The 21,734-nt window shown below is 55.7% G+C and overlaps 10 protein-coding genes across 10 annotated transcripts; 7 read left to right on the top strand and 3 right to left on the bottom strand.

The window, feature by feature from the left end:
- Positions 1–64: 64 nt before the first annotated feature.
- Positions 65–1,125, top strand: HRG_09111 (rhomboid family domain-containing protein; the record flags this gene model as incomplete). The annotated part of the gene is made up of 5 exons (XM_044867582.1): positions 65–242; positions 310–447; positions 506–587; positions 655–842; positions 917–1,125. The coding sequence occupies 5 exons, from the start codon at positions 65–67 to the stop codon at positions 1,123–1,125; spliced, it is 795 nt and encodes a 264-aa protein (XP_044717603.1).
- A 655-nt stretch (positions 1,126–1,780) lies between these two features.
- HRG_09110 (gaa1-like, GPI transamidase component domain-containing protein) lies at positions 1,781–3,895 on the top strand (the record flags this gene model as incomplete). The annotated part of the gene is made up of 6 exons (XM_044867581.1): positions 1,781–1,796; positions 1,865–2,114; positions 2,169–2,413; positions 2,483–3,136; positions 3,182–3,345; positions 3,434–3,895. 6 exons carry the CDS (start codon positions 1,781–1,783, stop codon positions 3,893–3,895), a joined length of 1,791 nt encoding a protein of 596 aa, XP_044717602.1.
- A 1,194-nt stretch (positions 3,896–5,089) lies between these two features.
- On the top strand, positions 5,090–6,336 carry HRG_09109 (dioxygenase domain-containing protein; the record flags this gene model as incomplete). The annotated part of the gene is made up of 2 exons (XM_044867580.1): positions 5,090–5,462; positions 5,552–6,336. The coding sequence occupies 2 exons, from the start codon at positions 5,090–5,092 to the stop codon at positions 6,334–6,336; spliced, it is 1,158 nt and encodes a 385-aa protein (XP_044717601.1).
- Positions 6,337–7,230: 894 nt separating this feature from the next.
- Positions 7,231–8,509, bottom strand: HRG_09108 (PCI domain-containing protein; the record flags this gene model as incomplete). The annotated part of the gene is made up of 3 exons (XM_044867579.1): positions 7,231–7,875; positions 7,943–8,178; positions 8,239–8,509. The coding sequence occupies 3 exons, from the start codon at positions 8,507–8,509 to the stop codon at positions 7,231–7,233; spliced, it is 1,152 nt and encodes a 383-aa protein (XP_044717600.1).
- A 575-nt stretch (positions 8,510–9,084) lies between these two features.
- HRG_09107 (nmrA-like family domain-containing protein) lies at positions 9,085–10,654 on the top strand (the record flags this gene model as incomplete). Its single annotated transcript, XM_044867578.1, has 9 exons — positions 9,085–9,212; positions 9,271–9,284; positions 9,335–9,397; positions 9,454–9,548; positions 9,601–9,692; positions 9,746–9,887; positions 9,947–10,105; positions 10,164–10,499; positions 10,556–10,654. 9 exons carry the CDS (start codon positions 9,085–9,087, stop codon positions 10,652–10,654), a joined length of 1,128 nt encoding a protein of 375 aa, XP_044717599.1.
- Positions 10,655–11,101: 447 nt separating this feature from the next.
- HRG_09106 (putative N6-adenine methyltransferase domain-containing protein) lies at positions 11,102–12,306 on the top strand (the record flags this gene model as incomplete). The annotated part of the gene is made up of 6 exons (XM_044867577.1): positions 11,102–11,127; positions 11,188–11,344; positions 11,500–11,616; positions 11,696–11,810; positions 11,918–11,989; positions 12,074–12,306. The coding sequence occupies 6 exons, from the start codon at positions 11,102–11,104 to the stop codon at positions 12,304–12,306; spliced, it is 720 nt and encodes a 239-aa protein (XP_044717598.1).
- Positions 12,307–12,670: 364 nt separating this feature from the next.
- HRG_09105 (ubiquitin carboxyl-terminal hydrolase domain-containing protein) lies at positions 12,671–14,571 on the bottom strand (the record flags this gene model as incomplete). The annotated part of the gene is made up of 6 exons (XM_044867576.1): positions 12,671–12,772; positions 12,854–13,087; positions 13,151–13,932; positions 13,993–14,103; positions 14,185–14,421; positions 14,487–14,571. The coding sequence occupies 6 exons, from the start codon at positions 14,569–14,571 to the stop codon at positions 12,671–12,673; spliced, it is 1,551 nt and encodes a 516-aa protein (XP_044717597.1).
- Positions 14,572–15,366: 795 nt separating this feature from the next.
- HRG_09104 (type III restriction enzyme, res subunit domain-containing protein) lies at positions 15,367–17,853 on the top strand (the record flags this gene model as incomplete). Its single annotated transcript, XM_044867575.1, has 3 exons — positions 15,367–15,377; positions 15,591–17,100; positions 17,164–17,853. The coding sequence occupies 3 exons, from the start codon at positions 15,367–15,369 to the stop codon at positions 17,851–17,853; spliced, it is 2,211 nt and encodes a 736-aa protein (XP_044717596.1).
- An 877-nt stretch (positions 17,854–18,730) lies between these two features.
- HRG_09103 (CFEM domain-containing protein) lies at positions 18,731–19,226 on the bottom strand (the record flags this gene model as incomplete). Its single annotated transcript, XM_044867574.1, has 2 exons — positions 18,731–18,974; positions 19,072–19,226. The coding sequence occupies 2 exons, from the start codon at positions 19,224–19,226 to the stop codon at positions 18,731–18,733; spliced, it is 399 nt and encodes a 132-aa protein (XP_044717595.1).
- Positions 19,227–21,356: 2,130 nt separating this feature from the next.
- On the top strand, positions 21,357–21,593 carry HRG_09102 (ribosome-assembly protein 3 domain-containing protein; the record flags this gene model as incomplete). Its single annotated transcript, XM_044867573.1, has 1 exon — positions 21,357–21,593. One exon carries the CDS (start codon positions 21,357–21,359, stop codon positions 21,591–21,593), a length of 237 nt encoding a protein of 78 aa, XP_044717594.1.
- Positions 21,594–21,734: the final 141 nt, after the last annotated feature.

Genomic DNA, 21,734 nt, shown 5'->3' with positions numbered 1-21,734 from the left:
ACTACCAGAAATCTCATCTTCCGGGGCGTCCCCCGAGGTTTCGCACAGTGTCACGCAAGCCGCGATGCGCGGTGTCCGGGGATTCAGCACCCTTCGAGCTCGATCCTACATTTTCCGACTGCCGCTCTTCACTCGAGCAATCATACTCGTCATTATCATCTTCTGGGCCGTGAGCCTGCCGTCGATCTGGGACATCAAGGGCTGGGGCGCCTTGATTCCCGACAAAGTCTCTTTTACCACGGGTAAGCACGTAGAAATAACCATTGCCACGTACTCGGCATCGAGGCCGCGCTGACAAACTTGGCTCAGCATACCGACTTTCGACCTTTCCCCTAGTTCACCTGAATCTCATCCATGCTGCTCTCAATGTGGTCGCACTGACGCCTTTGATGGAGAGGTTCGAGAGCGAACACGGAACACTGCCTACGCTTTCCCTGTTCTTTGGGCGTAAGGATGACACCGGCCGGCCCTTCCTTGTCCCACAGCTCGCTGACTTGACTGCCAGCTTTGACGACACTTCCTGCGATTCTATACCTCGTCATCGAACGTGGTATCCTCCGCAGCAATAATGCAGTCGTCGGAGCAAGGTGAGGCGTGCCCTGTCGAGCGCGCTGTTGGCATGGACGTCGGGACTGATGTTCAATACCTCTGCAGCGTTTGGGTATTCCTTTTACTGGGAATGGAGGCGATTCGAACGTACAGATCGAACCCCCACCTGGTTATTGCCACGTACCACATCCCGACTTGGACAACACCGCTACTCATGATCATTGTGGTGGCCGCCTTGGTACCAAACACGAGCCTACTTGGGCATTTATGCGGTGCAGCCGTCGGGTACATATGTACGTCCTTCGCCGCTGCCCCATCCCCCTGATACATCCTGTTCGAAGCAACCACTTACCGGTCTCGGTAACAGGTGGACTTGGCTATGTCAAGTTCCTTGCACCCCCAGAATGGGCTCTGCGCTGGGTCGAGACGCGCCTTAACCTGCTGGTAATTCTGCCGCACTACGTTAGCATCGATCAGAAGACGTACGGCCGGTTTGGGGTGTTGCCTTCTAGCAATCGTACGGGAGGCAGTGTGGCAACAGAACTCGTGGGGGGGTCCCAGCGTCTCGGACCCTGAGCGGTCGCCGCTACTGCTGTGTGGATTTACGTCTCGTTATTTGTGTGTGATTACAGTCTGTAGGCATGCTGTGTAACAACGGCGGCTGCTGCATTAGATGTGAAGCGCCCAGGTGCAATGTATTGGATGGCGGTAAGGCTGGGCGATGTCTGCCGAGGCAATTTACTTTTTTGGGCCCTTTCTCTCGACAGTTCACTCCTTGGACCGCTCGGGTATGCCCCCCTCCGATGTAGTTTCAGCCTGGGGTATCGTCAAAGCCGTCCATGACAGCGTTCAGTTTAGTTGTCTAGCCGTCGGCAGTGGTAGTAGGGTAAGTAACACTCGGCCCAGTATGCTCTCCAGTGCCACTATAATATTAATTTACTGCCTACCGGGTAAAATAGTAGCCGCTGTAAACGTTTCTGATGTTAATATAGGGGAGATGGCGCCCAGCCAAACCACGACGCTGACGCCATTGATTGATGCCTTACTTTTCAACGTCACCCTATAGGGTAGGTAGGACGGACCCCAGTGGGTCTGGCAATCACGCTGTCGAGCTCCAGGGAGTGCCATAACCGTACTCCCTCCCTTTAAGTCCCCCAGGATCCATGTATGTTTGTATTGCGTTGCGACACTTCCACCATCGACGCGCATTTCGTTGCGCCAGCCAGCCGCCATGTCGCGACTGCTATGTACGCCCCTGGCTCTCATCACTATTCCATGCCGTCCAGATCTACTGCTAACGTGTACCTTTCTCTAGCCTCGGCGCTCTCTTTGCGGCGCGATCCCCGGATCCTCAAGCTCCCCCCCTACCTATCCCTGATGTGCATCGCCGTTGGCGTCATCTGGCTTCTGCTGCTGCCACTGGACGAATACTCACGGCGCACGTACATTTCGGAGAATGCGCTTCTGCCCGGTCAGGTACACACATACTTCGGAGGAAGCGAGCAGAACGTCTTTCGAGCCTATCGCCACGAAGTGGACAACTTGGCAAGCCAGAGCAATTACGCGTGAGTATCGGAACCAGCCCCACGACCGCTGGGTACCCTATGCTAACGGAGAAGCCACAGAATCAACGATAAGCTAGAGACTGTCATGAAGGGCGTGGGCATCAAGGTCGGACGACAGAACTACACCTATCACTCCGCGGGGGAAGAGTTCACCGGCGAAAACGTATACGGAATACTGCAAGCCCCACGTGGGGATGCCACCGAGGCGATTGTTCTCGTCGCAGCGTGGACGAGCATCGAGGGGGCGCTGAATCGCAATGGCTTGGCCTTGGCCTTGACGCTGGCCCGTTACTTCAAGCGTAAGTTGGATTCGGCGTCTTGCATGGCACCCACCCCATCGTCTGCAGAGTGCTGATAAGCCTGGACAGGCTGGTCTCTTTGGTCCAAGGACATTATCCTCTTGGTGCCCCCAGACAGCAGGACTGGCACACAAGCCTGGGTCGATGCGTACCACGATGCTCACGATCCGAGCACCGTTGCTTCGCTCCCGTTAAAGTCCGGAGCACTACAGGGCGCCGTTGCCATCGATTATCCCTTGGAGCAGCCATTCGACGGCATCCATATCGTGTACGACGGTACAAACGGGCAACTGCCTAATCTTGACCTCATTAACTCCATTGTCAATATTGCCGGGGGCCAGATGGGCATCCAGACGGCCATCCAGGACATGAAGCATCATGCAGGGGGGTACCTGGACCGGCTGAAGACGATGCTCAGAGGTATGCTAAACCAGGGGCTCGGCAATTCAGCAGGTCCGCATAGCAGCTTCATCCCGTACCATGTCGACTCGGTGACGCTGCAGCCCTACGGCCAAGGCTGGCACGACGAGATGGCCATGGGCAGAGTGGTCGAAGGGACCTTTAGGAGCCTGAACAACCTGCTGGAACATCTGCACCAGAGCTTCTTCTTTTACCTGCTGATGCAGAGAGACCGATTTGTTAGCATCGGCACCTACTTGCCCAGCGCCATGCTGCTCTCGGCCAACTTCACCATCATGGCCATCTTTCTCTGGGTCAAAAGTGGTCAGTCCGCGGCACAAGAGCCCCAGCAAAACCAGGCTGCCCCAGCCAAATCGAAGGGAGACTCATACAAAACAGCGGGACAAGGCGAAGCCACGCGTCCACCGCCATCGACCGTTGAGCGGGACCTTGCCCTCCCGCTTGGCGTCGTGGCCGGGTGCCAAGCCGTCTCGATTGTGCTCCTTTTCGTCTTCAACAGACTGCCCGCCAGTGTAAGTCGCCCTGTAGTGTTTGCATCTGGGCAGGGGCATCTTCCCAGTGTCTCGGTTCTTGACTGTGCTTACGATATCTTCTTGATAGATGCTCTCTCCCGCATTCACCGTTTTCTCAATAGCCTCGGCTGCCTTACCACCCGTTGCCTCGCAGCTAATCGCAGCCGTTTCTGCACCAACAGCACAGCACTTTCAACTCACCAAATCCTTCTCATTGCTCATCCTGGGCATAACACTAGCCACACTCGCCACGCTCAACTTTTCGCTGGCGTTTCTCATCGGACTGCTGGCCTCACCCTTGACCTTTGTCCAACCGACGCGCAGCATCGCTGCCAGGTATTGCCTGGCAGGGCTACTGAGCGCCGTGGCACCCCCCGTCGTCGTATACACGGCGGCGCAGCTCTGGGGCGTGCGCGTCGCGGATGTACTGAGCGGAGCGAGCTTTGGGTGGAACGTATGGGGGATGCATACGGCCGTGGTCGTCTGGTGCCTGTGGTGGCCTGCCTGGCTCGTAGGCATGATCAATGTCCTGGGGACTGTCTCCAAGTAGGGGAACAGGGAAGAGGAGAAGAAGAAGAAGAAGAAGATGGCTGGCTCAGTGCGAGAAGAGGAGACGAGCAACGGTCTTCGGTCAAGGAACGGCCGCCTGCAGTAGAGAGGGAGGGTGGAGTGACTGGTACGATTTCGTTGTTCCATCTCCTTTGCCGGCTCAGCTCCTGGCCAGCAAGGCCATTGTCTGTACACATCGCAGTGAGCTTCTGGCCTCTCGTCCCGCTGAATGCCGTCTGCTAGGCAGGCCCCAGACGAGGGTAGTGGTGGCTACTGCTCATTGCAGAACGACGTTCTCTCTATTTCTTCGCCGTGCCTGTTGACGCCTTAGCTCGGTATGTCCTCGGTAGTGGCGTCTCGGCCAAGAGCGTCACGCTTGGTCGCCTTGGCATGATGGGCTGACGTCGACAACCACGCGTTGTCCGTAACGGGACTAGACGTGTCCAATCGGGTGCAATGGCACTCGATCAGCCTTGGTTTTCCATTTCCAGCACATGCATGCCGTTGGCCGCCTTTGGATGCTAGTGGATCAAGCTACCTATCGACCGATGAGGACAGGAGCCCATCATCTACGTACTCCGGGCTTTGCGTCTGATCGGCCGGCCCCGGCATGTGGGGGTGGGAGAAGCCGAAGCCCCAAGCGACTCCATCAACTCCCCAGCGCGGGGGCACTTACCTCGTAGGAAGGACGTAGGCGAGAGGCTGCGCGTCTTCCATTGCCCCATGTCTTTTACCGCCGCCGTCTCGTTCTCTTCGTCTGCGGGCAGGAAAGCATGGGTATCGATTATACACCAAGCCAAACACAGTGAACACTGAACAGCCACCCTCAGCCCCGAGCCCGCCCTGCCCAGGTCCCAGCTCCTCCGTCCGGCCTGTGATGGGATGCTGACGAATCAAAGATTCTCGGCGACTGTGCCTCTGCCAAGGACTGGGACAGGATGACGAGGCCTCACGGGTCCTCCCGCACGCCTGGCGTCTGGGGGCCTGAAGCACCACCATGGCCCATCCCAAAGCGTCGGAGCAGACGGGATAGATAATGAAGCCTTGAGCCGACCCGACGACCACATTTGCATCCTGGCCTAGACAGGGGCCTTGAACGCCTCTCCTATTATCCGATACTCTTGTTCACCATCTCCGTCACACAGTTGCAGCTCGGAAAGCACTCAAGGACCCTCGCGGCACTCGCTTCGACAAGATGGTTGCGTCCACAACTTGGAGCGTAGCGCTGCTCCTAAGCGCTGTCGTGGCGCATCCAAATCACGATGCTAGCCAGGAAATGGCAGAGCGCCGCTCCTTTCTCAACTCGGTCCGAAGCACCTCTCTTGCTCATTGCGCCGAGTCGCTCAGAGCTCGCGGCGTCGATGCCAGGAATGCCGCTCGGCGATCAAGCCTGGCGCAAGAGGCCCGCTTCAAACGAGGCTTGCTCGACAAGCGGGATGCCGAGACTGTCCTTGGAAAATCGCACAACCAAACCGAGCTTGGCTACTCACAGAACACGGACTTGGCCACCCTCTTCTCCGGCAATAACTCTTGCGTCCTGGCTCCCGAGGTAACCGAGGGCCCTTACTGTAAGTTGAAAGCCTTCAAAGCCCTCGTCTCTTCCAAGGCCGTCCTGTCCGTCTCTACTCTCCATCTGACTAGGTGTCGGTTCGTCTAGACGTCTCGGGAGAGCATGTGCGTCGCAACGTCGTCGACGGGCAAAAAGGCATCGACATCGTCTTGGATTACCAGGTCATCGACGTGGACACGTGCAAGCCCGTTCCCAACGTCTACGTCGAGATCTGGCACTGCAACTCGACCGGTGTCTACTCTGGCGTCGTGGCCAACGGCAACGGCAACGCGGCCGACCAGCCCAACCTCAGCGCAACCTTTCTCCGCGGCATCCAGGAAACCAACTCGGAGGGAGTAGTCTCCTTTGAGTCGCTGTTTCCAGGCCATTACGGTGGACGCACGACGCACATCCACGTCATGGTCCATGCCAACGCGACCCTGTATCAAAACCAGACTCTGGGCTACGAGACGTACGCCAGCCACGTCGGCCAGGCCTTCTTCGACCAGAGCCTCATCTCCGGCGTGGAGCTGCTTGAGCCCTATCGCAGCAACGAGCAAGCCCTCACCACCAATGCCGAGGACATGATTCTCAGCCAGGAAGCCGACGCGGACGGCGTGGATCCTCTCATGCAGTACGCTCTCCTGGGCGACAGCGTAAGCGACGGGCTCCTTGCTTGGATTGCCTTTGGCATCAACACGTCTTTTGCCAGTGAGGTCACCGCGGCTTCCTTCCTCTACGACTCGGGAGGAGTCGAAAACCCAAACTCGGGCAATGGCGGCCGGGCGTCGAGCTCTGCATCCGCGTCCGCTTCCGAGGCTCTTGGACCTACCAAGTATGCGTCAGACCTGGCAGCCATGGCCTGCTTTCTCGGGCTGGCAGTCTTCTTCTAGGGGACAAAGGTACATCATGCCCGGCATCGCACGCTGAGAGGAGGCGGTGACGGGACCAAATGGGGCCGGCGACGAGGATATGCTTGGGCTTGGCAGCATACCTGCTTGGAGTTTGACGATGCTATACAACGAGCCACGCCTTTTCTTGTACATATCCTTTTCACGAGACGGGCCAAGCTTATGAGTATTACTAGGTAGGTAGGTCTTTGCTCGAGTACAAATCCCCATCCAGCTACATTACTTAGCGCACCAACGCCTCGCCTCGTAATCGCCCTTGAGCCGGGTACGATAATAAGAAGGCGGTTACGACATAAACTACCTACCTAGTAGAGGGGCGGAGGCAGCAGCCGGGCAAGTAACCAATGGAGGCCGTAAGTGGGCGTGCCGGCAGACGGTCGGGCAGTCCATTAAGCAGGCAGTCGAGCAGGCAGGCAGGCAAGCATGTAGCTCGTGGTTATTGTAATGCAATTAATCGCCGTAAAAGTTGCGATTCTATCGTCTTGAGCAAACGGTAATATTCACCTTTATACTGCTGTCCTTTGGAGTCGTGTTCACTTGCACGCCTGTACGGCCACATCCACATTTACTTAAGTGGGCCGTTCGCCATCTCGTAGGACCTCCTATTTCCCCGATTCACTCCATTGCCTCGCCTTTCTCCTCCCGGGAAGCCAGTCGTGGGTGTGTGTCTCTGTCACTGGACCGACCAGAGTTCTGTCACAAAAAGCCGGTCAAATAATGGCCGGACCTCGTTGTGAAAGGTAACCCTGTTCATCCATGAACGCATCCATATCAACGTAGCGTCGCCTGTCTATACATGCCTCGCAAGCTTGTCCTCCAATCCCATGTCCGCAGCAACATTGACCGTCCGGTCCACCCGGTCCACCAGCCGCCGTCTCATGCCGCCCATACGTCCTTGCCGGCAGCCTCGATCCAGTTGCCGAGCTGGTTGACATTCGAATCCCAGTCGAGTAGCCGTTGTCGCATATTGCCAATCTGCTTCATGTCCAGTACCTTTGGCTGCACCCACGTAATGCGCGCAATCTCGTCTACCTGGTCGATTGTCCCACGCAAGAGGCCCAGACTCAGGGCCTTCATGATGAGATGCTCAATCTCTTCAGCCCGAACTTTGGTTTCCTGCGCAATAGTCGCAAATGTCATGGTTCGGTCATGTGGTGGCCGGCGGAAGACGGCTTCTGTGAGGGCGGCAAGGTAGATCTTTTGCCGGAGATGAGTAGAGTGCTCGTTGAGGAGCTTGTTGGAGGAGATGTTTTCGGAGAGCACGTCGTAGGCAGCGAGGTCGCCACGGTTGTAGGCAAACAGCAGCTCTCGAAGCCAAGCATCCTCGTTGCTCTGAGCCAGGGCATCGAGAATGGGATGCAGGAGCAACTCGCCAAAGTTGTAGATGCTGTTCGATACCAGAGCGGCCACGCTCAGATAGTAGGCTCTTCGGTGGCGCTCTTCGGCGGAGAGGGACGTCAAATCGATGCAAGCGAGGTATAGCAGAGCAGTGCGATAGTAGTTTGCAAAGTCCATCTTGCGCTAGGAGTCGAGAGTTAGGCCCGTACCAACTCTCGAAAGGAAGAGGAAGAAGAAAGGTAGGGCAAACCTGATAGTAGCTTGCATTGGCATCATAAAAGGCCGCATGGACAATCGTCTCGACAGAGTCAAAAGAGTCGAGTATCCGCTCGGCTGCGTCGAGATCCTTCCTGGCATCGTCGAGCTCGTTCAAGTTCAGCTTGACCCGCGCCACAGCCACCGAGGCGAACACAAGGGCATCCTGGGAGTTCTCTTTGTCGACCTTCTTCACCACCGATTGCAAGAAGGCCAAGCGCTCTTGATCGTCTTGGGGACGCCTTAGCATCGTCCATGGGCAGTGTTACGGAAGCCGCTTCAGGGCCATACCTTTACACTGAGTGGCAGCCTTCAATGCCAGATCCACCAGCTTCAATTGATTGATTTTGTCGGCGAACTTGAGAATGAAGACCTTGTAGAAGGACAAGCGCTGGGGGGCGCTGTCAGGGTGACTGAAGAACTGAACCAAGGCATCCGTGAGCTGATGCCAAAGCTTGCGCTCCCAGAAATTCTCAAAGTCAAGGAAGAGGGGCTGGAGCTCTTCCGGGGCCTGGTCCCGCTGCTCTGCCAGGAAATCGGAAATCGAATCGACGTTCATCATGGTGAGGTCCCGGCAAATAGAAGGCTAGGAAACTCGGGGATTTCTGCCGTGCGCGACCGGGAGAGGCTCCTTTTGGAGTGCGCGGGGGTCACCTCAACTGGCCCTTGGTCGAACGCGAGTTCAAGGGGCTGTGAGGCTCGTCGTTGGGTTGCGGGGTGAGCTGGAGAATGCCGTGGCTGTGATGGAGTATGGAGGAAGCTGGAGCAAAGGGCTGTCCGAACTCGTTGACGCAGGTGTCTAGCAGCCTGCTGGCGCGGTAGCAATTACCTACCTTAGGTACCTAGGTACTGAGGTAAGAAGTACATATACCTGCCGTAGCTCCTTCCGCCGTGACGGATGAGTTCACGGGCTCCATTACATAAGGAGCCTAGGCCAACTTCATAAAGTGTGCAGCTCACCCAATGAAGCACGTGACTTGAAGCGCTAGCCGCCGAGCTGTGCGCGCCTTCGTACAACCGACGCTCATCCGAGGGGCCAAGCTGAACCACGGAGCCTCTAGAGACGGCATAATCAAAGAGCCCCCATTCGGGTGGGATTCGAACCAGCTTGCGCAACTCTGACTTCCAGCTGCAAAGATGGCTTCCCTCCTAGCTGCTGCGCGGTCCGCCCGCACTGTCGCCTTCAACGCCGTGGCCAAACGCCAGCTGTCCGACATATCTATTACTAGGACGGGCAAGCCCATCATTCGTGTTGAGGGCGGCCGGTAAGTCTGCACGCCCAACTGATCACCAAGCTTGTTGCTGATGTCTGTCCCTGTTCAGGTCATCTCTCGGAGGTGCGACCGCCGATTAGAGCACAGCCAACCGACGCTGACGGGATTCGCAGGCCACACGGTAACAGTATTCGGCGCGACGGGCCAGTTAGGCCGGTACATCGTCAATCGGTTGGGTATGTCCTGCGTCTGCACACGAGGTCATCTTTGTAGACTGACGCGACTTTGGTAGCTCGTCAGGGATGCACCGTGGTTGTTCCGTTCCGCGAGGAGATGGCCAAGCGTCACCTGAAAGTTACTGGAGACCTCGGTCGCGTCGTCTTCGTGGTACGAAAGTCGGAACGTTAGGAGCAGAGCGAGTTCAATAACATGGGTACAGGAATTCGATCTACGCAATACCCCTTCCATCGAGGCAAGCGTTCGGCACTCAGACGCCGTCTACAACTTGATTGGACGAGAGTACCCTACCAAGTACGGTCGTGCGGCGCCTTTGACCACCGAGAGGCAATACTAAACTCGACCAGGAACTTTTCTCTCGAGGAAGTGCATGTTGAGGGAACAGAGCGGGTCGTCGAGGCTGTCGCAAAGTACGACGTCGACCGATATATACACGTCTCTTCACACAGTGCCAATCCCGATTCCAAATCCGAGTTCTACGCCACCAAGGTACATCTGGCCGCCTTCAGATGTATCACACCTCGTCTAATCATTCTCGTATCTTTTAGGGCCGAGGCGAGCAAGTTGCTCGACGCATCTACCCCGAAACAACTCTGGTCCGGCCGGCGCCAATGTTTGGATTCGAGGATAATCTGCTGCTTAAACTAGCATCCGTACTGAATCTGTTTACGGCAAACAACATGCAGGAAAAATTTTGGCCCGTACACGTGAGACAACTGGCCCAGCCCGGCGCGCGGCTCTAGCTGATAATTTTAATCACTGCAGTCCATTGACGTGGGTGCGGCTCTGGAGAAGATGCTATACGATGAGTCCACCGTGGGCCAGACATTTGAGCTATACGGGCCCAAGGAGTATAGCATGGCGCAGATCGCTGCCATGGTAGACAAGGAGATCTTCAAGAAGCGACGGCATCTGAATGTGCCCAAGACGCTTCTCAAGCCAATAGCCGGGCTCCTCAATCGCGTGCTGTGGTGGCACACGCTGTCCGCGGATGAGGTTGAGCGGGAGTTTATGGACCAGGTCATTGATCGGGACGCCAAGACGCTCAAGGACTTGGGCATTGAGCCTGGTGATATCGCTCAGTTTACCTACCACTACTTGGTAAGTAGTAACGGAGCGAAAGCGAACTGGGGCATGTTTGCTGACCATGACCATAGCAAGGATTCCGCAGCTCAAACTACTACGACCTACCGCCGGCAACGGAGAAGGAAAAGAGGGAGGACAAGAAGTATATCCATGTGCTGGACGAGCTGTAGGATGACAGCCGGACTCGGGCCAGGCGTCGATGCAGGGAGTGTCCGTGGCTATGACAGGCGGACCTGCGGACTATGTACAGTAGTCGATGAAAGGGGGACTTCCATGTTGAAGCGAGGCCCTAGATTAGATTTGCGAATCACAACAGCAGCCAACCAATTGCTCTTTTGCCTCATATCCCGCAAACAGAAGGAATTTATGATATGTCCTCTCGTGAGTAGGCCTTTGGCAGGATGCCCAATGAACCCCAGGGGGCTTGAGCATGTTTGTCGTCTCGTTGGAGGGGGCGTAATTCTCCGTGCCGCCCGATTTTGGTCCGGTAATTGATCCACCCGGTGCTAAAAGACAACAGCCAACCCACGGTCCAAGGTCCAACCTTTCCACGTGAGAACCTCAGGCAGCGCTGCAAGGAATTGCAGAGAAACCACAGAGAAAGACATATTGTCATCATGGTCGACAGCGACGACGAGCCAATGTCAGATATCTGGACCTCCGCTCCATTCTTCCAGATTGACTGATGAATGAGACCTGGCAGAACCCTCTCATCTCACGCCCTGGCCGCATTGACCGAGTTTAACGCTGAAAAGGATGCGCATCGGGCCAGGTTTGAAAAGCTGCAGGCCAAGGCTGAGGCTCAAGGGCCCCTGTCGATGGAGGCTTTCACCGAGGACTGGAATGAGTCCCAGTTTTGGGTAAGCCAGCGCTCAGCAGGTTTTGCGTCAGGAGCAGTGCCTCGAGGCCTCTAGGCGCCAGGACACACCCCCTACGCGAGAGTCCCATTGCTTGTGGCGAGCCGGTTTAGGTGCTGACTCGGGACTCTCGACGCCTGCCCCGATGGTCGGAACAGTACTCGGATGAGGTGGCGCACGTCTTGGGCACCCAGTTGCTGCACGGCTCGACAAGCAGGACGGTGATTGGGGTCGTTTCGGCCCCGAGTGTCTTCGTGGCGCTCCGCAACATCTTGGTGAGCCAGCCTCCCATGAACCCCAAATCTTAGCAAGAATATCCTTCAACTTACCTAAGCCACGTTTCCCGATACACAGCGGACATGCCAGGAGAGCGAACGGCCACGCCTAGTCCTTCTGGAGCACGACCAGCGGTTCAACGTCTTTCCCGAGTTTGTCTTTTACGACTATAAGCAACCCTTGAAGCTGCCGGGTGAGCAACCGCATCCTCTTTGTTCTCGCATCACCCCCTCGACAGCAGACACTGCTGGCTTCCGAACCGAGTGGCCAAGTACTAATTACAACCTGGTGTACACGCAGACGAGCTCAAGGGCATTCTGGATCGGGTGATATGCGACCCTCCTTTCTTAAGTCAAGACTGCCAGACAAAAGGTGCCTCGTCGAACCTTCCCACCGCTTGAAGTAATGCTCTTCTTCCTCGGATTCGAAGACTGACACAGTGGTCATCTTCAACAGCGGCGATGACAGTCCGGTGGCTCCTAAAGGCAGAAAGCAGCGAGCTTCCCCGTCCGCGCGTCATTGTGTGCACGGGCGAGAGGATGGAGCACCTCGTTACCAAACTCTACCAGCCCCTTGGCGTCCAGACCACCACGTTCGAGCCCAAGCACGCAAGAGGGCTCAGCAACGAGTTTTATTGTTACGCCAACTTTGAAAGCTCATCATGGGCGTGGCGGCAGGAGCGCTTCTGAGGCCGAGGCGGGGGGCCAAATCGAGTGCCACGTGGTAAGGCAAGTCCCAAGGAAACCAGACAAAGGAAGCCCAAAGAAAGCCCAAAGCTCAAGTACCCCCCTTCTGGGGCCGCAGGATGGCCGCAGGCGTCTACAAGGAAGGAAAACTTTGACGGTTACGGCCCACGAACAAGCGACGCGGCAAGAGCTTTTGTTTAACTTGAGAATCGGTTCCAACGATTCGTTATTTAGGCTCCGTGACGCCGGACGCAACCCGTTGCCTGACCCTGAATGCATTCCTTCGCTCTTTGACGCCTTTTGAATGCTTCATGCACGCCTTCCCACCCGATCGCTTTTAAACCCTCTGTTCAAGAAAAGACTGACCCTAAGCCAGGGACCGGATGATGTAGAACAGCAAATAGGCTTGGGCGCCAAGCACCTCTGATACACTCGCCAATTCGACCTTGTGATCGTTGAACTTGAACCACTGCAAGAGACACACATTGTTAGTAAGGGAGCTGCCAGGAGCATCTTCAAGTTCAGGTGCTCGAGCAACTTCAACGCTTACCTGATCGCCAACGCGACAGTATGACACGTAATGCCCCGTTTCAATCTCTCCAACGTGGACCACCACGCTTAGCAGATCGTACGTGCAGGACCTTTCCAGCTCCAGGTTCTCGCGGCTGTCGCGACTACGAACGCGGTTTGTGTAAGGAAGCATGTTGAGCTGGAGAGGAAATTGGACCACATTGTCGATTTTTGACGCTGCTCGGTCGTGTCTTCCCTGCTTGTACTCAAAGCGCTGCCAAAGCCATGTTAGTGCATGGGACGATGAAAGTCTGGAGATAGTGAGGAAAGTTATTACCTTGAGCTGTATGGACAAGACGTTGGGCAAACGCTTGATGCTGGTGTACCTCTTCGCTTGTTGCGCCGAGGCACAAGCGTGGCAGCGGTACTCGCACTTGTCAAACCTAACGTATTCCTCGTCCAGACAGTCGGTCAGCGTCAGGGCCGGCCTCTTCTGGCCTGTCTTCTTGGCTCGCTTCTGCGCCAGGTTGTCCAAGCCAAGGCTAAGGTCCAGAAAAGACTGGACCGCATGCGTCGTGCCCTTGCAGTTCTGGCACGTCGTCGTGGTTTGCATTTTGCCATAAAATGTTTGGTGGATAATGCAGTTGCAGCTGTGCTCGCTGCCAATCTCGGGTCTTTTGCCGTCGCCATTGCGCTCGTGGAGTTCCTCGGCCAAGAACTGGAAGAACTCGTGCGCATCCTGTTCCTTTGTCGTGACTAGGTTCTCAAAGGCCTTCTTCTCCGATATCCAAAAGCCAGAGAGAATGTTGGCTGCCGTGTAACCGTTGGTATTCTCCAAGGCATAAAAGTCTTGGAACATGTCATCCATGGCACAGCTGAGGCAGTGCTGAACGCTGCATTCGTTACTTTGATGCCCATCGCTGAGGTAGAAGTTACGGAGTAGAGGGTTGTGCAGGAAGCTCTGGAGAACAACGTTCTGATAGCAAGTTGCTCCTGCGTTGTAGATGCCCCGCAGGCCATTTGTTGCCCGGCACGAGGCTGCTGTGGTGTTGGAGCTGATGTAGCGGGGATCGTCTTTGATCGAGTCCGTGAAGAGCTCGTCGTGTTTCCTCTTGCGACCTGCAATCAAGTCACTGTCAGTGGCTTGGGTTCGAAGGGTATGGGGCCAGCTGTGCAAACCTGAAAACGATCCGGTCCCTATCTTGCGCACTCTAAGCTCCTCGAGAGTCGGGTCCCATACCAAGTCATCACAGATTTGACAATAGAGGGAGCCGCTTCGAGAATCCACGTCTGCAAATGCGTCAGCGAGACAGCCTTCTCCTCCTGGTAATTGTATTGCCCGAGGGGGGCTGGCGTTATTGCACGACATACAGAAGCGGTGCGATTTCTTCGTCCCGTGCCTCAAGCGATCCTCTTCCGAAACCGTGGTCGGACATTGAAGGCAAAGATAGTTGCTCGTCAAGGACGTGACGGGCCGCCCCTCCTGATTCGTCGACGTCTGGGGCACGATGGGAGTCGCATCAAAGATGCCTCGTAGTATCATCTTGTAGTGAGCTATCGAGCTGTTCATGACTTCTTGCCCTTGTGAAAGTAGGAGCTGTACATGCTCTAGAGCGCAGTCCATTAATCAGAGGAGGACATGAACATGAGTTGGGAAGTATGGGGGCACATACCGCAGCCGAACATTGGGGTCCCCGGAGACGGCGACTTGACCTTGACGTTCCTAGGGGACGCCGGAGTTGCCGGGCGGGCAGACATCGTGACAGCGCTCAACCAGGCAGGCTTCGAGCGTCGCAAAGGCGCCAGGTGGGATCGAGCAAAGCTAGGATGGCGGCGGCGGCGACTCGTCGTGCGTTTGGTCGGTCGATCGGTGGCATCAACGTTGACAAATGCAGTGCTGAGCCGAAGATAATTAGCAAAGCGAAGCGAACTGAACCTCGCAATAGAACGGTTTTCAAGGGAATGCTTGAAACTCCCCCGCAAAAAAGAGGTTGGAGCAATAGGAATGAGAGATCGTATCGCACCCTTTCAGCCTGCAGACTGCGAAAAGATGTCGGGGGAGACGCGGCGCAAGAGAGACCGCCCAGCGCCGACAAGACGGGAAGAAAATACGGGAAGAAAAGACGCGATGGCTTCTTCACTTGACGAGAGCACTTCGCGATCGAATGACGACGTAGCGCTGCATTATGTTTAACAGGTTATTACCACATCAGCGCGCCTGCCGGAGCGCTTGATAGGAACTGATAAAGCAGGGCGGCCTGACAACACAGCTCGGCTGGGGAAAGGGGTGGACATTACGCACCCCCTCCCCTTGCTTACTGTAGAGGGGTGAATATAGAGAGACATTGCTTGTACAAGGTTTATCCATTGGTCACGTGCTCTCGCGATATGCATCGCGTGTCAAGACGCGGAGGGCTGGTCGACCAAACAAAGTAGCCATCGCCACTCGTGCACATCCCAACTTCACTGCGATCCCGGCCCCGTCCGCCAGTCAATCCTTGGTCCCGCTCTTGAGGCTGCTACGGAGACTCAATAACCATCTGAAAATCCCTCATGTTGCCATCGTGAGTCGAAGCTCGGAAACTCACCCGATTCTGCGTCCTTTCAAAACTGATAGCCGCTCATTCTAGCCGTTCCTCTACGTCGACTCCCGGCGCTAGTAGAGCAAATAGACCAGGCCGTCGCACGCAAATTCCCGAGTCGATCAGTCGACTTCACAGACCATTCAAATGTCCAGGAGCCGCTTCTCATACTCCCGCTACAGATCGACCAGCCAGAAAGCGGAGAAGGGTTGACTACAAAGGCGCGGATGTCGACGCTGATGCAGACAAGGCATACTCCAACGAGGACCGCTTGGCGCTCGCCACACGTGATGCCAACAGGTTTCCTGTGTTTAGTGTCAAGGACAAGGCCACTGTTTTTAGAAAGGCCTTTTCTGTGCCGCTCAAGGACAAGAGCACCTCCATCTACGACCCGAGTCGCCCGCCTCCAACGCTCGGCCTCAGAAGAGGGGCCGTCTTCGCACCCAGGCCCTTGCACGACCCGAGTGGCGAATTTGCAATTGTCCTCTACGACCCAACTATCGATGAGAAGCGCAAGGAATCAGCGCAGGTACAGGCCGAGCAAGGCACCGACGCCGGGCCTCTCCAGAAGATCGACGCACCACTCGTCCACAAAAGTCTGGCTGAGATTCTTGGTATCAAGAAAACTGTCAGTGAGGATCATCCCCGGGTGCCTGTTGTCCTCGATCCCAAGCTGGCAAAAACCCTGCGCCCACATCAAGTAGAGGGTGTCAAGTTCATGTACCGCTGCGTCACCGGCCTGATTGAAGAAAAGGCCAACGGATGCATCATGGCCGACGAGATGGGCCTAGGCAAGACACTGCAGTGCATCACTCTCATGTGGACCTTGCTCAAACAATCTCCCGATGCCGGCAAGCCGACCATACAAAAGGCCATCGTGGTGTGTCCGGCCAGTTTGGTCAAGAACTGGGCCAACGAACTTATCAAATGGCTTGGTGCTAACGCCATCACGCCATTCACCATCGACGGAAAGGCCTCCAAAGAGGATTTGACGCGACAGCTTCGCCAATGGGCAATTGCGTCTGGCCGAGCCGTCACACGGCCCGTCATCATCGTTTCTTACGAGACGCTACGTCTCAACGTGGAAGAACTCAAGCACACAAAAATCGGACTCTTATTCTGTGACGAGGGTCACCGTCTTAAAAACTCGGACAGCAACACGTTCAGCGCCCTCAACGGTCTTAACGTGTCGAGGCGGGTCATCCTCACGGGAACGCCCATTCAGAACGACTTGACCGAATACTTCTCGCTAACTAGCTTCGCCAACCCAGACCTCCTAGGATCACGGCTCGAGTTCCGCAAGCGGTTTGAAATCCCCATACTGCGCGGACGTGACGCAGATGCTTCCGAGGCGGATCGCAAGCGGGGAGACGAATGCACTGCAGAGCTCCTCGGCGTTGTCAACAAGTTCCTCATTCGACGGACCAACGACATTCTATCCAAGTACCTGCCTGTCAAGTACGAGCACGTTGTCTTCTGCAGTCTCGCACCCTTCCAGCTGGGCCTGTATAATTACTTCATCACCAGCCCAGATATCCAAGCACTGCTCCGCGGCAAGGGCAGTCAGCCTTTGAAAGCAATCAACCTTCTAAAAAAGCTTTGCAATCACCCCGATCTTTTGACTCTCACCGATGACCTTCCCGGCTCGGAAGGTTGCTACCCTCCCCAGTACGTCCCCAAGGAGGCAAGGGGACGGGATCGCGAGGTAAACCCCGAGTATTCGGGCAAGATGCGAGTCCTAGACCGCATGCTCGTGCGAATCCATCAGGACACCAACGACAAGATTGTTCTCATCAGCAACTATACGTCAACGCTAGATCTTTTCGAGCGCCTGTGCAGGTCTCGCCAGTACGGCTGCCTTAGGCTCGACGGTACCATGAACGTGAACAAGCGACAGAAGCTTGTTGATCGGTTCAACGATCCCGACGGTGACGAGTTTGTCTTCCTACTCAGCAGCAAAGCTGGTGGCTGTGGCATCAACCTCATTGGGGCCAACCGACTGGTTCTCTTTGACCCGGACTGGAACCCGGCCGCTGATCAGCAAGCCTTGGCTCGGGTGTGGCGAGACGGCCAGAAGAAGGACTGCTTCGTCTACCGCTTTATCGCGACGGGAACAATAGAGGAGAAGATATTCCAACGTCAGTCCCACAAGCAGAGCCTGTCGTCTTGCGTGGTCGATTCTGCCGAGGATGTCGAGCGTCACTTCTCATTGGACAGCCTGCGCGAGCTCTTTCAGTATCGACCCGACACCAGAAGCGATACGCACGAGACCTTCAAGTGCAAGAGGTGTAAGCCTGACGGAAGGCAGGTACTCAAGGCGCCGGCCATGCTTTATGGAGATACCAGCACATGGAATCATTTTGCCAACAACGGGCTGCAGCCTATTCAGGATTTACTGCTGAGGCAAGAGTTTGGTCTGCCCGAGGTCTCAGCAGTGTTCCAATACGTATCTCACTAAACGAGTGTGGCAAGATTCAGGGGAGCTGATTGTCAATATATGTACTGTTGCTGTTGTTGTTTCCGCTATTGGCCATGCCTAGTGAGACGAAAGAGAGGGATGGTGCAATTTGCCTTTGTTTCTTGCGAGCGTGTCCAGAGCTGAGACGTCGAAACGAACTGGCTTCTGCAGGAGAGAAGGGGTGGAGGGGCTAGAAGCGTTTGGCGTTGTCTCACAATAGCTGTCAGTTCTTGACGGATAGATCTTTGTGAGGTTAACACATCTTGACTCAACATCGCATTGCGCCCACGGGTGCCTTGTCGTAGTATTTTGAAAAATATTTCAGTCGGTGCCAACGACAGCACTTTGCATGTGAGAAGCGAATGCCACCCAGTACTCGGTCGATGATTGATGATGTGTCAGTGACAACTACGACCGCAAGTATAGCTAGGTAATAAGAGTATCTGGGGTATATGTACTGTGTGAGCTTTCTCTACGTGTCGTCGTGCCTGGGTCTCATCTGGTGTAGGAGCTGTGGATGGCCTTCCGGCCAGCCAGTCGATGGTCCGTGAATACAATGGGAGATGATGACGGAACGATGACGGACCACGCGAAAGTACCACTGGAGAGAGCTCGGACACATGTTGCCCAGGCTGCTTGATCAAGCAGCGACATGGCCTAGGTCAAATGCCAAGAAGGGCAAAACGAGCAGCAGAAGTAGTGACGCATGATGCTAAGTTCCATGGAACCCCCTGCTATAGATGCTCCTGTTCGTTGACCGACCAGAAGTAGGAGACGACTAGATAGGCTATTTGCGGAAAGCGTTACCCTAGATATTTGTGGCTGGGGTTCAACGACAGTCTACAACGACAGTCGTTACACTCGTCACCGGCCTGAGCTAGAGGGGATAGCCGGCGGCGCTGCACTTCCCAATCGCCCACTGTTGGGATTTGGTGCTGTTTCCCGTCTGATCAGTGACTGTGGACTTCAGGGAGGGCCTCGGCCGCGTTCGTCTGATTCCTCCTCGAATACGGTGGATGAGGAGGTCAACGGGAACGCGGCAGCAGGTAACGTACATGTCATCGCCCTCGCATGCTCGGAGGACACAGGCCATGATGGATCGAGTGAAGGAGGTCTTGGCCCTGCGGCGCTATGTCAGCACAGGCATAGACAGCCGCCGGGGCAAAAGACGTGAAGGCTACTGGGGATGTGAGATGGGGACGAGGGGCGACGGGCTACCCGTACTGGCACAGGCAGGCAAAGTCGTTCCTGTCCGCACAGCCTGAGTTGCCAAAGTTTCTCTGGAAGCAGGCCGCCGAGCAGGCAGGGAGGCCAGACAGGTCCTGTGCCGCGACGGCGACGGCAAAGTTGATGAGAAGGGCCTTGAACTGCATGTCGAACAGTCTGTAGGTAGTGATGTTCTTGTTGTTGAATTGAAGAGGAAAGGAATGGCGGGTGTCTGCTGGGAACCGTGGAGGAGAGCATAGAAGGGAGGGAGGGTTGTAGGCAGCCTCTTATATACCCCAAGCTCAACACGCAACGACGAAACGGCCTGCAACAAGTCATGGCTTTTTCCCAGTAGGCATGAGGCAGCCGAGTGAACTGCCGGTCGAAGGGGGCAACTCCTCCTCCCTGTCCCTGGTGAATCGGTCTCCACCGCCAGTTCGGTTGTTATCGAGCCATCATAGCCACCGCCCCTCTCTCCTCCTGTAACCCCAAGCCTCTGAGCTGGAGCCATCACGACGTTTAGCCGCGATTGTTGTCGATATTCCGCCAGGGCTCATCACACGTCTCATGACGAGCTTGAGACTCGGGACTGCCTTTACGGCTGCGCCTCTCTCCTTCGAGGCGGCAGCGTTAGCAATTGCACAAAGCCCGGGCAGCTGGAGTCGGTGCTCAGTCTCAGGACCACACGTCTCTTGGATGTTGCACTGGGGTGCATGTTGGGTTTCGAGTGGATCGGCACTTGCGCTGGCCTCAACCCTGCTGGTCTCTCCGATGTTCAGTGGCTTGCCGTCGACGCAGCCGGAGGGGCCAGAAACGTCGTCGACTGTCGACTATGACATGGACTGTGACGCTGCTTTACGACGTAAGACGGTCGACCCGTCCGCTTGTCAATGGGCCGACGACGCATTTACGGTTTCCAACACGCGTACTGTACTGTCGTCGCTGCCTCGGCTTTGTCCCGATAGAGCGTGATGAATAGCACGGGGACGAAGGCGGTGGGTGGCAGTTGCGCTCATGATGCTTGGGGACAGCACCTGGCTGCTGAATGAAGGTTAGCTCCAGAGAAGCGAAGAGCGACACAGGTCTCTGAGATGAGCGCGCCGTGCGCGTATGTACATGCAGCGACGCCGCCGAGGTCTGTCCAGAGTGATGATGCTACGTGCGCCATCGAGAAGCGGGTTTCCACCCAGCGAGCGATTTGGGTTTCGGGGCTTGCCGCCTGTCAAGACGATTCCGTGCTCGTCGCACACAACTTGGCCGAGGTTTTGGTTTCAAGGCAGGGTGGCAAGACATTGTCATGTTAAGATCTGGTACGTACACGTTGTCGATGGAATTTGGTTCAGGATATAAACGCACGTGCCTCTTGAAATCATCGTTAAATACCTAGGCCGAGTCTTGGCGATCGACAAGGGCGGGGACATCCAACGAGGGTTTTCATGGGAGGACGGATGGTGTTTAGACCCACTAATTCATGGGGCTCCCCACCGCCAAGGCCTGGCCTATTTAACGAGTTTCTACAGTAATGTACAGTATCGTATACGTATATGGTAAATATATCATATATATACTGTAATTACATGCCTACTGCAAGTTGGGATGTGCCTGGAGCACTTGCCTACTTGCCTACCTGCCTACCTGCCTACCTGCCTACCTGTGCCTACCTGCCTACCTATAGGTACAGTACCTTCGCATAGAGGTCTCGCCTGCATAAACTTCTTCTGGACCGTTTCTAAACAGCCGTACAAGACGCGTGTCTGCCGACGGGCCACCCTCAGTGCCTTTTGAAATGGAAAGTTTTTGCTTAGAAAAAATAGAGCTGGAAAACCTCGCTTCTGCTGTGTGACTTGTAGCACAACGCAATGCCCTCGCCTCCAGATTGGCAGTCCGGCCAAGGTTCAGCCACGCCGCCGGCCACTTGCTTTGCGTGTAACCTTGATAGATACCCGCGATGAAGATGGACAGTTGGCTAGGTTCAAGCTCTCTCTACTGCATCTCCCAAAATTGCACAAACCATCCAGCTCAATGCGCCCTACGGAGTAGACACGACGCCAAGTTGTTGTGGTTGGGAAACTGCTACGGCGATCAAGTAAGTACCTCAAGACTAGGTCCAAGTCTAAGAGAAAATTGTCGGTTTTTTTTAATTACATAAGCGGAGTAGAGGAAGAAGAAAGCTGGGCGCAGTCCCAGTCCGTGCAGTGTACAGAAGACACCATTGCTCGGCCAAGTGTCCGGGGAAAATACAGCAGGGGAGACAAAACAAGAACAACCCCCCCCCCTTCCAACGTCACATCATAGCCATGCCTTCGGCATCCGGCCGCGACGATGGCGCCGAGGCGGACTTTTCGTCCTACTACCTGGAGCGAGCCACGCACGAGCTTTCCGAAGACCTCGACAAGGTTCGCAATGCCGAAGACTTCAAGCTCGATTCCGTCTCCTTCCTGGTCCATTCTCTCCGCCAGGGTGCCGCTCAATTCTCAACCCAAGACCAGAAGAGAGTCGTCGCGCACCTTGCGCAGAGCAAAAGTAGCACTTGACCCACGGCCAGCAATCCACGGATGCGCGCTTTGCGCGCTGGCCCGCCAAAATTCCACCATTCCTACCGCAAATCATCAATCGACAAACCCTGCGGAGGCTGCCAGGAAAGAGATGGGGCTCTAGCAACTCCGGTTCTCGCC

Source organism: Hirsutella rhossiliensis, assembly GCF_020360975.1.
Source record: "Hirsutella rhossiliensis strain HR02 chromosome Unknown scaffold00011, whole genome shotgun sequence".
In the NCBI taxonomy this organism is placed as follows: domain Eukaryota; kingdom Fungi; phylum Ascomycota; class Sordariomycetes; order Hypocreales; family Ophiocordycipitaceae; genus Hirsutella; species Hirsutella rhossiliensis.
This window is presented reverse-complemented; position numbering and strand designations above follow the sequence as displayed.